General features: G+C 42.2%; 1 protein-coding gene across 3 annotated transcripts in view; it reads right to left on the bottom strand.

The window, feature by feature from the left end:
* Positions 1-14,714, bottom strand: part of HACE1 (HECT domain and ankyrin repeat containing E3 ubiquitin protein ligase 1) — a 123,038-nt gene that overhangs the window by 14,932 nt on the left and 93,392 nt on the right. For all 3 annotated transcript variants that reach the window (XM_083176969.1, XM_083176967.1, XM_083176968.1), the window contains exons 19-20: positions 10,882-11,078; positions 3,032-3,163 (exon numbers count right to left, since the gene is read on the bottom strand). In XM_083176969.1, the coding sequence (XP_083033095.1) occupies positions 3,032-3,163; positions 10,882-11,078 (329 nt within the window). The remainder of the gene's footprint in view (positions 1-3,031; positions 3,164-10,881; positions 11,079-14,714) is intronic.

Here is a 14,714-nt window from a genome sequence, read left to right as displayed (position 1 = left end):
TTAGCAGCATTGTATATATAAAGGCTAGATGCCAGAGGGGGGAAAAAATATCAAAATTACAACACTGTGCTAAAAACCATACAGGCTAGAAAGGAAAATATAGGTTTTGTAGCAAAACACACACAGCCTGGGCAATTTGTGGGCTGATTATAGCAATTTACAAAAGAAAATTACCAACATTTATTCTTTCGGTGCATTGATGTTTATTTTCTGACTTATTGTACATTGTGTTTCCCATTGTAGCGTCATCCAGGTAAACAGAATGGGTACAAGATTCTCGTGCAGAGGACTTTCAATCAAAAGGTATTTGTACAACAGGGGAGGAGATCAGTGAATGCCACCATTAATCTGCAGTCACGTGCACATGGAGAATGAAGACAGCGTGCACATTAAATTACATAGCTCATCTCACACCGAAAGTGCAAAGAGAAACAAATCTCTCTGGTGTAAAGAGCATCATATGTCACACGCTTATTCTAAATTAGTGACTCTCACAAAGCTATAATGGGAAGACTCATGGGTTTTGTATCTGCAGTGTGCTCAATTTTCTATTGTAATTATGTAACTTATTATGAATGTAAAATGTGTCATAACATACCCCAGATAAAATAAAGTCAAACTGCAACAAAAAGGATTCTTTCTTTACCTAGCTGCACTATATGAGGCTATGCTTGTGCACTGTTTCATTGTGTGGCAAGGCATGATGGGACTTGTAGTTTCACAACAGCTGGATAGCCATAGTTTGGACATGCCTGGCTTAGATCAAACCCTGCACCAGTGGAGTAGTTTATCATTTAAAATGGATTAAGCCCCTCCCAAAAATGAGCCTATTTGTTTATTTTGAGACTACAGGAAGAAACAGGAGCAACGGTCAATCAATCAAACAAAACAAATAAAATAAATAAACCAAAGCTATAGTGAAATTATAACTAGAACCTCATTGGTTGCTATGGCCAACATCCTCACTTTTCACATTTAGAAGCTTTAGTAAACTTAACTACAAAAGGTGTCCATACATTTATACAATATGGCCCTTTTTCACATGACCCAAGTTCCATATTGTATGTGTTACCTCTGGATCCGATCCAATGCATGGTTTCATGCGCACTGGATTAGATAAAGAGATTACCATGGCTGCCACAAGGATTTGTCAAATCCGGTAACAGTCAATGGCACTGCATACAATACATAATATGCAAAAAGAGCGCATACAGTGTATCATATGCTATACTGCAGACCGGGAGCCCGGCAGCTCCATGGCGGGTAGTTGATGGGGTATCGCATGTGAGGTATGCATGCCTTAAGGGCATCATTATCAGTTTCCTAATGGAAAAGGAATAAATAAATGGGACAATAAAGATGGTTATCTATAGCCTCGTTTTAAAGTTGTTTTACTTATTTATACAAATGATCCATGTCATTATCAATCAGTATACCAACATCAGAGTCCTGACTGTTAACTCCTAACTGATCCTCCGGCGATCGTACGCTGGAGCTCCCCTGCCGCCATTCACTGTTTGCATCAGTGACGTAGGCGGCAGGCTCGGCGATGGTCGGCGCAGCACTGGGGGGCTTGGGAGAGTTCAGGCACCCGAGTCCTCTCCAGCCGCCGCAAAACATCCCCGAGCCTCCCGCCTGTGTGATGACTGACAGGCAGCAGAGGGAAGCGGCAGCAGGGGAACTCCGGCGTACTAAAGCCGGAGCAAAGGTGAGGGGGGGGGGGGGTGGAGGGTGGCTTCCTACTATCTGTGGTGGGTTTTGCTGGGACAGGACAAACCTGTAGGAGTACAAGCCGTCAAGATCCAATGTCAGATACGGACCGTCGGAATGCCGACTGACATAACGTCATAACACACCCCAATCATTTATGGAAATATTGTCATTTTATTTGCAGGTTTAAATATGGTTATACTGCAATCAAGTGACTACAGTTATGTACTTTAATATTATTGTGTAGAAATTACATAAACATTAGTACATGATGCTGTTTACTAATGCTGGGTACGCATTAGACGATATTTTCAGCATTTTTGCAGACTCCAATGGGTCAGAATGACAAACTCTTAGTATCACCTTATGTGTATTTCTCTACGTAGCCAACAAGGTGTGCTCCTGCCTTGCGCTCTTTTGACACTGAACTGGTAATCATTTCTGATTAAACTGGCAGCTTGTGCAACAGGTAGACATTTGCAGTCTATTTACCTGCAGCTTCTCACCTATTAAGACAAGTAAATGAACAGATTATCAAAGCCTTTGAGAAAGTACTTTCATTAGAGTTCCATGTTGATGTTCTCTTAGAAAACATTGCTCATTAAATATTATCAACTTAAGTGGTCTTGTTCACCAAAGCTTCTTCCCAACAGTAACTCCACTTTCAAACATACTGAAATGTCCTTCTGCAGCTACATTAGCCATAATAATAGGAAGCAAGGGCAGTCAAGAATTCTTATACTGTATATGACCCTGACCATGCCAGAATAGAACGTTTAACTTGCTTTTAATATTTCATTAGTGTTGTTAGCTCTCAATTATCTTCTTGTTTCTGTTATTTGTTTACTACCAAGAACAGTAATGTGCACAAATGCTAGTCCATTTTCCTTCTACCGTTCAAGCATAGTTTCAAGAACCCTCTACTTTATTTTTCAAATTCAGTCCTCAGGCATCACTACCACCCTCCCATTCTGGTCAGGCTTTGTGGATTTTCCTCAGTGATAACATGTGGTATAATTACAGCTACAGGAAAAAAATATATATTTTTCCCGAACATAAGGAAACACTAATACCAGAACCCATGAACCATACTTAAACATTGCATTGTAGAAAAATAAAAATAAACTGGCAGCAAATGCCAGAATGGTAGCTATTTATCATATTAAGATAATTATATATCATCATTAGCTGGGATTGTAGCACATGTTTACCACTGTTGAAAATAACACTGCAGTCTTAAAAATAGCGATTTTAATTAAGCATAGAAGGCTGTGTGATCAATGTTTTCAAGTGAAAGCATGAAGATATAAATTCTGCTCACCAGCTCATATTCATCAAAAAGCTGTATTAGAGAAGGTGGTATAAACAGATGAAACCCCTGCAAAAATCCATTGATCTGTGGCTGAATGGCTCTTGTCATGCGAAGTTCAGTAACAAGCTGGACATATTCTGCCTGCAATAGAAAAAAATATATATTATATAAGAAAAAAAAAAAAGAAAGAAAGATATTCTACAAAAGACTGAAAATAAGAACAAATTCAATGCATCTGCAGTGTGTGTGTGTGCGTGTGTGTGCGTGTGCGTGTGTGATTACTAAAGTAACCATTCATTGTACAGCTTCACAAAAAATCTTTACATTTTTTTTTTACTAAAAAAGATATAATAAAGCTGAACAGAGACAGAAAATCCTTGTAAAAAAATGATTCTTACATCTAGTGCAGTGTGTATGTCACCAGTAACTGGGTTTCAAGAACTGCTGCAGCTATTACTAGGTACATTTTTTTTTTAATCATTTTTTTAAGCACCATAGCAAATTACTAAACATACACATAAATGCATCCGAAATATTGTGTAACAGGATTCGTTTTTATAGAATGGAGTGAAATAGAAAAAAAAAATGATATATTAAAACTGCAGTGGTATAGCGACATCTAGTGGATGACTCTAAATCTACATTTTACAGAAAAATGGTTAAAAAATAATTTAACGCACTTAAGATGATGTAATAGGTGCCCTTTACTGCAGGGGCAGCCAAATCGCTCCTTGAGATCTACCAACGGTTCACATTTTCAAAATCACCTAGCTGGTGCACAGCTGTAGTCATTAAGGTGCCCATAAACGTTACGATAACTGCGTACAATGCGACGCTTTATCGGGCGGATCACATCGCAACGCATGCGTTTTGCATGGGACTTGTGTGCGATGCGCGGGCAGTACAAAAAGTATGTGCAGCACATACTTTTTGAACTGTGCAATGCGATGCCCCCGGAGCACACATCACATCGCATCGCATTGCACGTTGCTAATCCCAATGTGCATGGGGACCTTTGGTCACATTTTCAGACATGCTGCATTCATTCCTACTATAGATCCACAGGTGACCTGGCAAACATGAACTGTTGGCAGATCTTGAGGACAGGTTTGGCCACCCCTGCTTTACTGTATGGCAAAAACAAAGTCCGTTCATGTTCTTGTGTACGTCGTACATTTTGTTATTTAATAGAGGCATTTCATCGTCTTCGATTCTAAATGACTTTTAGTAACGTTAGCAAAAGCAAAGCTAAGACACAAGTACATCATGATGATTGAGGCAGTTACCCACATACAGTGGATATCTCTATTCTGTGTTTAAACTGAGGTTTATGAAAATGAAGCCTAAAAAAAAAAAAAATCTGTAAAAATCTATAACATGGAGGAGGTACACTGTGGCAGGTTCCTAGTGAAACAGATAAGCTGTGCTCTCATACATAGGGACTCATCGCCCGCCTATGGTAGTTTTCAAATACTGTGCCATGGCACACGTGTGCCATGAGCAGTTCTCAAGTGTGCCACAGGGACAGGGATGCCGTGCCAGTTTAGGGCCAACGGCATCAGTTCAACTATGAGTTTCGGTAAGCACAGATCTCTTCTTGCTCCAGTGCTGTGTCTGTATCCTTGGCATACAGTATGAGACCGCCCCTCTTTGAAGTGGGCTTGAATCAGTGTGCTGGCCCCTCCTCATCCTAATCATCTTTTTGTGGTGGCTGTTGTTGCTCCCTCTCACAATGATGGTGTCAGGGCATGCTGACAGTGTTTAGGATTTAAAGAAAACAGGTCACAAGGTGAGGAGCTGTTCTGGTGTTCTGCCACTATACACTTTGCACATGATGGCAGCTGGGCAGTGACTCATATGGTGTATACATGAGGGCATTTTTAACACTAAAACCTGGGGCACTCCAAACTGAAAACAATTTGAATTGACATAGGTATCTCCTGTGTTTCTGTAAGCAGATGAGACTGTCACAGACTCTGTACTATACGGTATTTATCTGGGGGCCGGTGTTATTTTTATGCCCCATGGGGGACAGTGTGATTAAATAAAAAAATTTCATGTGGGGTTGTGTATTATTTTTCATGCAGGGGTAATGTATGTGTATGTGTGTCATGCCAATTTAAAATCTTGTTCAGTGTTCCATAAACGGAATAAAGGCTAAAAATCACTGGGCTATTTCATGGCTGCCTTTAATGGGTATTGTAACGGACAAATGAACAATGCATTTGTGCACAGTACATCCAACACAAAAAAAAAAAAATACAAACAAATGCATAGCTATGGCTTCTTGAATAAAAGGGTTTCATCATATTACAGAGTTCTGACATGCAGAAGTGTTCCAGAGCTTAAACACGTTTACCAGCAAACTGCAGCACATGTCCAATAGGCAGAAACAATTAGTAGACCCTTCGATTACGGTTTGTCTGCAGTACCTTATATCTAGGAATAACTATAAACTAAAACACTTTGAATCAGCTGGACACAAATGTAACCTCAACCTCCATGTGATCTCCGAAGTGTTCATTTGTGCTTTCTACACATCTCTAAAGAGCATAATTGTAAAACATTCTATATGGCAAAACACTTACTGATGTGTAATGGGTCCTAACACATATTCATGTATACTGAATGATATAGGACAGGCACTCGTCTAAGAATACCAGTAGTTTCATCATACTGCTAGATGGGCCATTTTGCAATACTCTGCCCACTACTGGAAGATTCACAGATATGGCACCACTACTATAGGGCAGGGATAATGAATATGTAGGTTGAAGAGCTGGTGAACCAGAATAGACTCCATAATTGCAGCTTACCTTTGACCACACCTTGTTACAGTGTTACATCATACAGTAGATTCACAAGCACATTGTTAATGTTATAGACATTTAGCTTGCATATCCCCCTCCCCTGAAAAAAAAAAAGGTAAAGCTGGACAATATTACAGGATAGCTACATTCCTTTTAACACATCAAAGCAGGAGTCTTCTGCTCCTGGTGGCGTGGTTTATATAGCGGTACCTATGAGGTACATGTAAATAGACCTATAGGTTCACTTTTGCTATGGGGCATGGGTTGGATCACAAACTTTCAAACAGCCTAAGCTGTGCAGCAGATTACAAGCTTTGTAACAAACTCTCTCTGTCCAACGATGGAACCATGGAGCATCTGCACACTTAAAATGTCAGCATTAGATCACTTCAGAATGCGGACTATTCCTAGTTGGTAAAGCACAGTACTCTAAATGCCTGGCATTACCCATAACCTGAACCTGTAGCACTAGATACCCGCCCATAGTGTTTACATTTGTGAAGTAAAGGAAGAGAATCTTCAAGTTAAAATAGTTACCATATCTGTCAGAATAATATATATTTACTATTAATACATGCATGAAATAAAGCTAGGATTTCTTACAGCAACCATAAAAATTGTTATGACGGCCTTCCATTCTTTAGTCTAAATCCTGTTATATCTTTGCTACCTGTCCGTATAACATTCTTCCTCTGCTCTGTTCAGTATTCTCACTCACCAAGTCATTATTCTCAGAATGTTTCCATATCACCATGATTAGCATCCTTTCAGTACCTTATTCTTTACTTCTTAAATAGCAGTCAGCTAACACGCAAGTACAATTGTGCCAAAGCGAAAACAGTATGAACTACTTGTGCCTAATCATATAAGGAGCGTGATGGTTGAAAACTCAACGTAGAATCATTTCCTAATATAATTGAGCTCAGATTCGGAAACTACAGGTTATGGTAGGATGAACCGGTATATGGAGAACACAAGGCAATTGGTGGCAGTGTTATGGTGTACAATGTGTTTTTGGGCACATTCGCTCCATTGATTGTAGCTGAAAAAAATATTTGAATGGCTTTGGGGCACAGCAGGATCTCCATGCATATGCATATGCCACCAGGACATCCACACAGACATTGGCATCGGCATGCCCCCAAAATGGAAGAGACTCTGCCATTTTAAGGAGCGGTCCCAATCTACCAAATGCCTGTAAAATGTAATTCATGCCATGGCATCCAGGACACTGCGACTGATTCAGGACTGCGTCAGAGGTGTTTTTGATACCCTTTAAATGAATTAACTCGAAGGAGATTTACGAAATTATGGGGGTATGCAATCTGCCGCCGCAATTTCCCAAGTCATCATTAACGACAGCATTGATGCGGGATCACGGCAGAACAGGCCCGACTTCAGAAGCGGTCGGGCCCGTTGTGCAGATAACAGCCGTGGATTGTCGTTATTCGTGCCGCAGATCAACAATCCACGGCCGTTTCTGCGGCCACACCCCCTTTGCGCCCATCGGCAGGTGAGACATAGAATCCCGTCTGTCATTATGTGGTCGATCTGACCACAAACGGGCCTGGATTACGGCTGTCGGCGGGTATCAACAGCCGTGATCCCACATTGCATACCCCCTATATGTTTTTAGAGAACAAGCAGTCACTTTTAATAGCTAATCTGATAATACTGTAAAGGGGAGGCAATTTCCCTGAATTTAAACAGTGCAATTCAGGTCTGTAAACCATGTGTGAGCTCCAAATATACTGATGAAGAAATGCTTATTGCAGGTTTTTTTAAAAACACAAATACGCACGCACACATAAAAAAAAAAGGAAAAAAATTCCAAGCGATTCAGTTCTAAGCTATTTGGACATCTGGTGAGGAATTCTTCACTGAATCCTCAATCATGATTCGCTATTATCTGCAATAAACTATGCTTCATCAGAACAAAATAAACATTTAATCCTAGTCTATAAACTTTGATTAGGTACGGAAGAATGACCTATCACACTCGTGCATCAAGAACAGAATTCCTAATGCCTTACCCAGAGAAAGTGTTGTTGCTCTTTGCTGAGCTTTTCTGGAGGATGTGCATGTTTTGCAGATGTATGCATTTCACAAGGTAAAAAGAAATTGCCGGAGCTTCCCTCCAGCAATTGTTAAGAGGTCAGCACGCGGAAGAAAAAGAAGAACATGCTGCAGAGATGCTCACAGCCCGGATTCCAGCAGGTAATAAAAGCTCATCCTGTGAAATAGTTTAACAAGATTTGTTTTTCTCAGTTGTTTTATCAGAAATGCAGTTAACTAGTAAAAATAGCAAAACACAAGGCTACAGAATGCTTTGCCATATTCATGGGTAACAAAGTAGCGGTCTTAAGGTCCATACACACTGGGCGACTATGCCCAGCGTGTATGGACAGCGATGATCGCATTCATCGCTGCGGGGAAAGCCGCTCAGTGCATACACACTGAGCGGCTTTCCCCCTGCCCGGCGCCGACGGAGGGGGGGGGGGGGGGGGGGAGGACGGCTTTGCATAGCGGAGCGCTGTAACCAGCAGATGAACGACTTTCCCAGCGATGTTGCGGGAGCACGCAGCAGCGCTAGGCCCATACACACTGGACGGCTTTGAGCTGAAAGCCGCTCAAACCTGCTGTTTTGAGCGACTTTCAGCACAAAGTCGCCCAGTGTGTATGGGCCTATAGCCACACTAAGCACAGCAGTCTCAGCTGAAGACTCCAATACAAAAGGAAATCCACGGATTGAACCATATGCTGATATAATGTATCGAGTTTTCCTGCAAACTGGGGTTATAGGTTTAAAAAATGAACTATTTATATTTTAAAACAAGGTATTGTATGTTGTTTTAACACAGTAGCACATATATTTTGTAATGAAATAGGTGCATATGACAAATCTAGTTGTTCAATCAGTAGTCTGTTTGGCAATTGCACATTCACTCTTTAGGCCTGTGGCTGTAGCAAAGACAGCATCTCTCCACATGAGAGTAATGTGGAGGATCCAAACCAGGTTTTGGAGCAGTAGCAGAAGCCAGGTGTGTAATCAGCAGCACCTGTGATTTCCTGATATAAGTGTTTCCAGGACAAAGTGCAAATGCTCTTGATGGTGGATTAGCTGCCCAAACGATAGGTCGGGGGTGTGGGCTATGGTAGGGACCACTAGACCATTTCAAGAGTCTGATTATGCTGTGATTTACTTGTATGCTGCTGCCTGTAACTACGCTTGCCTAAGGCATTCATCTGGTACGCTGTGACGTGCTTTATTAAATAAAGATCAGTCTTCACTGAATCTCCGTGTATGTGATCCTTGTCACAAATTAAATGAACAGTCGTTTGCATCCACCCTCAGTGTGAACCAATGTGCCAAAAAGAAAACTAACCTCTCTGTGTTTGGCTGCTAAGCAGCGGCCCGTCCATAATACTTGCATGGAGGCAAACCGTGAAGAAAGTGTCGAAACTGCACAGCCAACATCAAGGATAACAGTTTAAATGAAACAGAAAACCAGATGCCGATATGAAAGTAGTATAAAAGTGATGTGGGCAGAAAAAAAACCCACAAAAAAATAAAGAGTGAAGGGAGCAGCTGTCGGAAAGGATTCCAACATGAACAAGACAATGGACATGCCATGACAGGAACAGTAAATTGCAAATAAATAAAAGGATTTCTACAGGCTCCCCTAGACACTGTGCTAGATGTTCTTTATCAAAACACATTACGTTTACATCCATTTGTGTTCCATCGTTGCTGTCCGGCTTAATAGTTTTCATAAAGAACATTTTAAATCATTACTCTAATGTCTTCTCTGAATAAGTAATGGCACTAATACAGGACTATGAGGGCAAAGAATGATAAAGCATCATATTAGCTAAAACACACACAGAACTTTGAGAGTCTGTAAACTAAAAGCCATTTGTCAATTAAGTGCAACAATTTTATTTTAACAAATCTGCACCCCTGAAAATAAAATCTTTAACTTGATATTTGCTTCATCAGAATATTCCTACAGCTCCCCTCTCCCAAAAAGATTTTTATCATGCCGGCACACTGGCAAAAAGACTGCATGCGCCTTGTTAAATATTCATTATATTCTTTTCCCAGAACAACTCTGGCATGACCTGTAACTGGCACAATTCCTTTAATCTGTGTCAGACATCGCAATTATCACTTTGTCTTAGGAAAAAGCAGTCTAAATTTTCCTTAGCATAACCAATGTTTTATATGTGACACATAATTTATAGGAGTGAATTTCCCAGCATCTGTTCACATGCAAGAAAAATAGCATACAAACCATAACCTAATCTGAAGCTGTAAATCAACCCAACACTTCAATCATGTATCATTATTCTGTATTTTTTTGCAGACAAAAAAGTGGAGACACTTAGTGAAACATAAGGCTGGTTCCTACTAGAAGTACATCTGTGTATTTGTCACCGCAAAATGGATGTTCATAATTAAAATTGTTGTAGAGACCTGAATCTAAACATTTTTCTGCACTGACACTTTATGACAAATGATGGATAAGAGCATCGTGACATGGAATGCATATTATTGCGGTTAAACGCAGCTAATAAATGGAAAACTGTCACAGGTTTCAGCCATGATATGCCGTTGGGATAATATACTGATAATTACATGGAAATGATTTTATCCGAAGCATCATCAGAAACATTCCAAAAATACTGAATGTCTGTTATCGAAACCAGGCAGTGCTGGAATGTATAATTTCATGAAATAACAGAGATCTTGATAGCAATTATGTATTGGAAGAGTTACTTTCAAGCTAAACCATACAGGTCCTGAAGTCACAGTTCCTGTTCAGGGAATTTAAATGAATAAACCAGTTAAGCACGGTTAATGTTATGATGGATTAGTAATGTCAGTGAGCAATGACAGTACAGAGACTCCTAAAGGTGTTGAATCTCCCACAGATATCATATGCCCCAGCGGATTAGACAGGAATATCAGCACTAGGCGAGAGTGTCAAGCAGATCTTTTTCAAAGACAGTTTACAAACACATCTTGTCACTGATATCATCACTCACCTTGTTCTCCTGTGTAACAAGTATGCTTGCACCTCCTGGTTTTAGCGGCACTTCCTCCATAGCGCCAAACACATCTGTCTCAACAGAGAAAGTAAGTTCCAATCCCAGGTCACTAATATCATTATCTAAAATCCACTGCAAGTTCTTTGCGTATTCTGGGTCAATGGAAGCCACGTCCTGATAATTTACTGGAATACCTGCAGTATTAAAGTACATGGATTTCAATGAAAAGAGCTTTCTAACTGTCCAAATTAAGTAGAACATTTATTGCATTAGGCCGCCCTCTTAAGCATAAGGAATGTATAGCCATAAATTAACGTAAGGTAATTAATGCTTTGTTGCAATATAAAGCATTCAAGATAAATACATCAAATGTAACAGTAGCAATAAAGTTATATGCAGAGTTTAAAAAAAAGTGTGTGTGTGTTATACTGTAGGTTACAAAACACTGAAATCACTGCAGAGAATGATAGAAATGTGTCTTCATATTTGGATGCCAGAAGTCTTACTTACAAATATTATTTACTATTACTATTTATGTCTGCAGAAGAATGTTAATATGTGCATTAACATTTTTACAGAAATGTCTATGCTTACTGAATGAATATTTAATCGCTAATCAGGATTAAAATTATGACCTACACCATAAAAGCTTGATCACTTAGCAAGATGTATATATGTTCCTTTTCTCTCCATAGCCATGGAAGGTCCTTCATTAACTATTACACATACAGAGTACCGTGCAAATTAGACACCTCCCTGATGGTATTGCATGATGGATAAGTACCTGCCTGTAGTTCTCAGCATTGAGGACACCATTAATCCCCAACTTCATTTGCTGAAATGCAGTGCCAAACTTGCAAGGAACCTCCAGTTCCACTCAGTCATTGTTCAGTTCTTCGGCAACAACTGCCTTCTGTTACAGCCAAATACTTCAAATATGGACTCATCAGTCCAGAGCACTTGCTGGCACTTTTCTGCACCCCAGTTCTTCTGTTTCATGCATAGTTCAGCCATTTGCCAGTTTTTTACATCGACGGTATGGCTTTCTGGGCGCAATACATCCACGAAGACCACTTCTGGACAGACTTCTCCAAACAGTAGATGGGTGTACTTGCGTCCAACTGGTTTCTGCCAGTACAGAGTGGATGGCACTGTTGGACATCTTCTGATTTCGAAGGGAGGTAAGCATGATGAGTCCTCTATCTGATGCCCTAAATTTACTTGGCCGACCACCACATGTTCTGTCCTCAACGTTGCCCAGTTGCTTCTTCAAAAAAGCTTAAACAGCACACCTTGAAACCTCAGTCTGCTTTAAAATCTTGCCTTGGAGATACTTTGCTGATGCAGTATAACTAACTTGCCTCTTGTTGCTATGTTCAGTCTTGCCATGGTATATGGCTTGTCACATGAAATGGTCTTCGCCAACCTTTGTAGTAGAGTGTGACTGTTCCTCACCCAGTTTTAAGGCTCATATACAGCTGTTTCAGTTAATGACTGTTTCAACCTACATATGGAAATGATGATCATGATCACCTATTTGGTATGATTGGTTAATCATACACCTGACTATAAACCTACAAAATCTCTAACTTTGTGTAAGTGTACGAAGAAGAATTGATGTGGTTTTAAAGGCAAAGGGTGGTCACAATATATATTGATTTGATTTAGATTTCTCTTCTGTGTAATCAAATTGCATTTTCTTAATGGATATAAAAAAAAATACTGCACTAAGAATGGGGTGCAAATTGCACTCGCCATTCACAGGTTGGGGTGCAGTGACCTGTGACCACATCCTTACATAGTATAATAGAAAGTTAATTTATACTGTATATACTGTATAAACTTTTCCCGCTCCCACCTTGTAAAATGTATTTACTGATCCCCTCATGTTTGTATAAACCTGCTGAGCGGGTGTCCACATAGTCAGCGAGCTTCCCACAGACCTTTTGGCTCTGCATACCCAGCACTGGCATATAGAAATAATCACTGCACTGAAGCAGCAGTGTGGGAGAAAGCAGCATCGCAGCATGCGGGTACAGCTGCATTCATCAGGATAATTCTACATTTCTCCAGGCTTCGTCGTCAGCGGCGATGCTTGCTCCCAGTGCGTAACTATGGAGGGTGCAGGGGTGCAAATGCTATGGGGCATGGGGCCTGGGGGGGGGCCAGCAGGCAATCCCCTGCACTTTTTTGAATGAATATAAAGAGTTTGTGGCAGGTAGGGAAGGAGGCAGAGCCAGAAGACATACATGGTCGGCGTGCCTTTTCTGTTTTCTATTTGTCAGGGCTTGCTGGCAGTCAGCCCTATTCCCTGCAGTCTCCTCTGCTTCGCCTCCTACTCTAAGCATGGCGCCGCAGAGTCTGTGGGTGTGTAATCCGGGCAGGTGGAAGAAGAAGCTAGCATCGGGACAGCTGACTCATCAATAGGGAGAGGCAGGCAGGCGGTGGGAAGTGCCGGGGTAGGTGCACGTTTGAGTCAGAAGTACAGGCTCAGTGCTTCCCTCGCCTGCTGTGGGTGCATGCCCCCTCCCGCGTGGATAAGCAGGTGCAAGCAGGTGTATGCAGAGCCAGCCCCCCCTCTTGCTGCCCAGCTGATACCTCCACCGCCCCCACATTACAGCGTGACCCCTCCGCTGCTCTCCAGGTCAGAGCCTGACCCCCTCTTGTTGACCTGCTGATTCCCATCCCCGCCACATGTCACAGCCTGCCCACCCCCCTGCTTTCCAGCTTGTGCCTGAAGAGCCTGCCCTCCCTTTGCTGTCCTGCTGATGCCCTTACCCCCCACCCCCGCATGTCACAGCCTGCCCCCATGCTCTATAGCATGTGCCTGCAGAGCCTGACTCTTCCTTGCTGTACGGTGATGTCCCTCCACAACTCACAGCCTGCCCCCCCCCCCCCCCCCCCACGCTCCAGGGTGTGCCTGCAGAGCCTGACACCCCCCCCCCTTGCTGTGCTTCATATGCCTGCCTCCCCCTTGCTCTCTCCTGCATGTGCAAGATACCCCTTTCCGTCTGCAAGTGGTATCTCTCAGACAGTGTGTGTGTCTCTCTTGCTCTGATAACCTCTCTTTTTCTCCCTGAAACTTACTCTCTGACATCCCACTTCCTCATTAGGTCTCTCTCTCTTTCTGACATGGTCTCTTCCTCTCCCTGACTCTCTCTCCTTCTCTCTCCCTCTCCCTGCCACTTCCTCTCTGACAATCCCTCTAATCCAGACTACGTTGCTTTCTTTGTGACTCTCTCCAGCAATCTCCTTCTCTAACTCCCCGACATTTCCTCTCTCTGACAGTCTGCCACGCTCTCTCTCAAGGGTTGGGGGACCCCATTCAATATTTTGCTATGGGGCCCACAAAGTTCTAGTTACGCCTCTGCTTGCTCCCATACTGCTGCTTCAATGTCGTGATTATTAGTAGATGCTGGCACTGGGGCTGCTGAGACCAGGAGCCGGAGGTCTGCGGGAAGCTGCTGAGAGCTGCTGCTGCTGCAGTGCCGATAAAGCCTCCTCCATAGAAGCAGCTACCACTGGGGTACCTCTGTGCTAGAGCTGCTGCCCTCCGCGCCTCCATCGCTGCTGGGCACCTGCCATCCCCTCCACCTCCGCTGCCATTACACCCGCCTAGGAGCCCACTTTTCATCCTGCCACACTGCCTGACCAATCCAGGTGTAGCATGCCCCAGAGGGAGTCCCTGGTCGGTATTTGCAGGTAAAATACACGCTATAGCGCATATTTGCGATCACTGCAGACCACATTGTGCTAAAAGCACCACAGCAGAGAGCGACACCCCAGGAAGGGAAATGCACAGGTTTTGAAAAATGCAGGGTGCTAGAATG

This window comes from Crinia signifera, chromosome 3, assembly GCF_055691185.1.
Source record: "Crinia signifera chromosome 3, ASM5569118v1, whole genome shotgun sequence".
NCBI classification, from domain to species: domain Eukaryota; kingdom Metazoa; phylum Chordata; class Amphibia; order Anura; family Myobatrachidae; genus Crinia; species Crinia signifera.
Note: the sequence above shows the minus strand (reverse complement) of the source record. Positions and strands in the feature narration are given on the sequence as shown.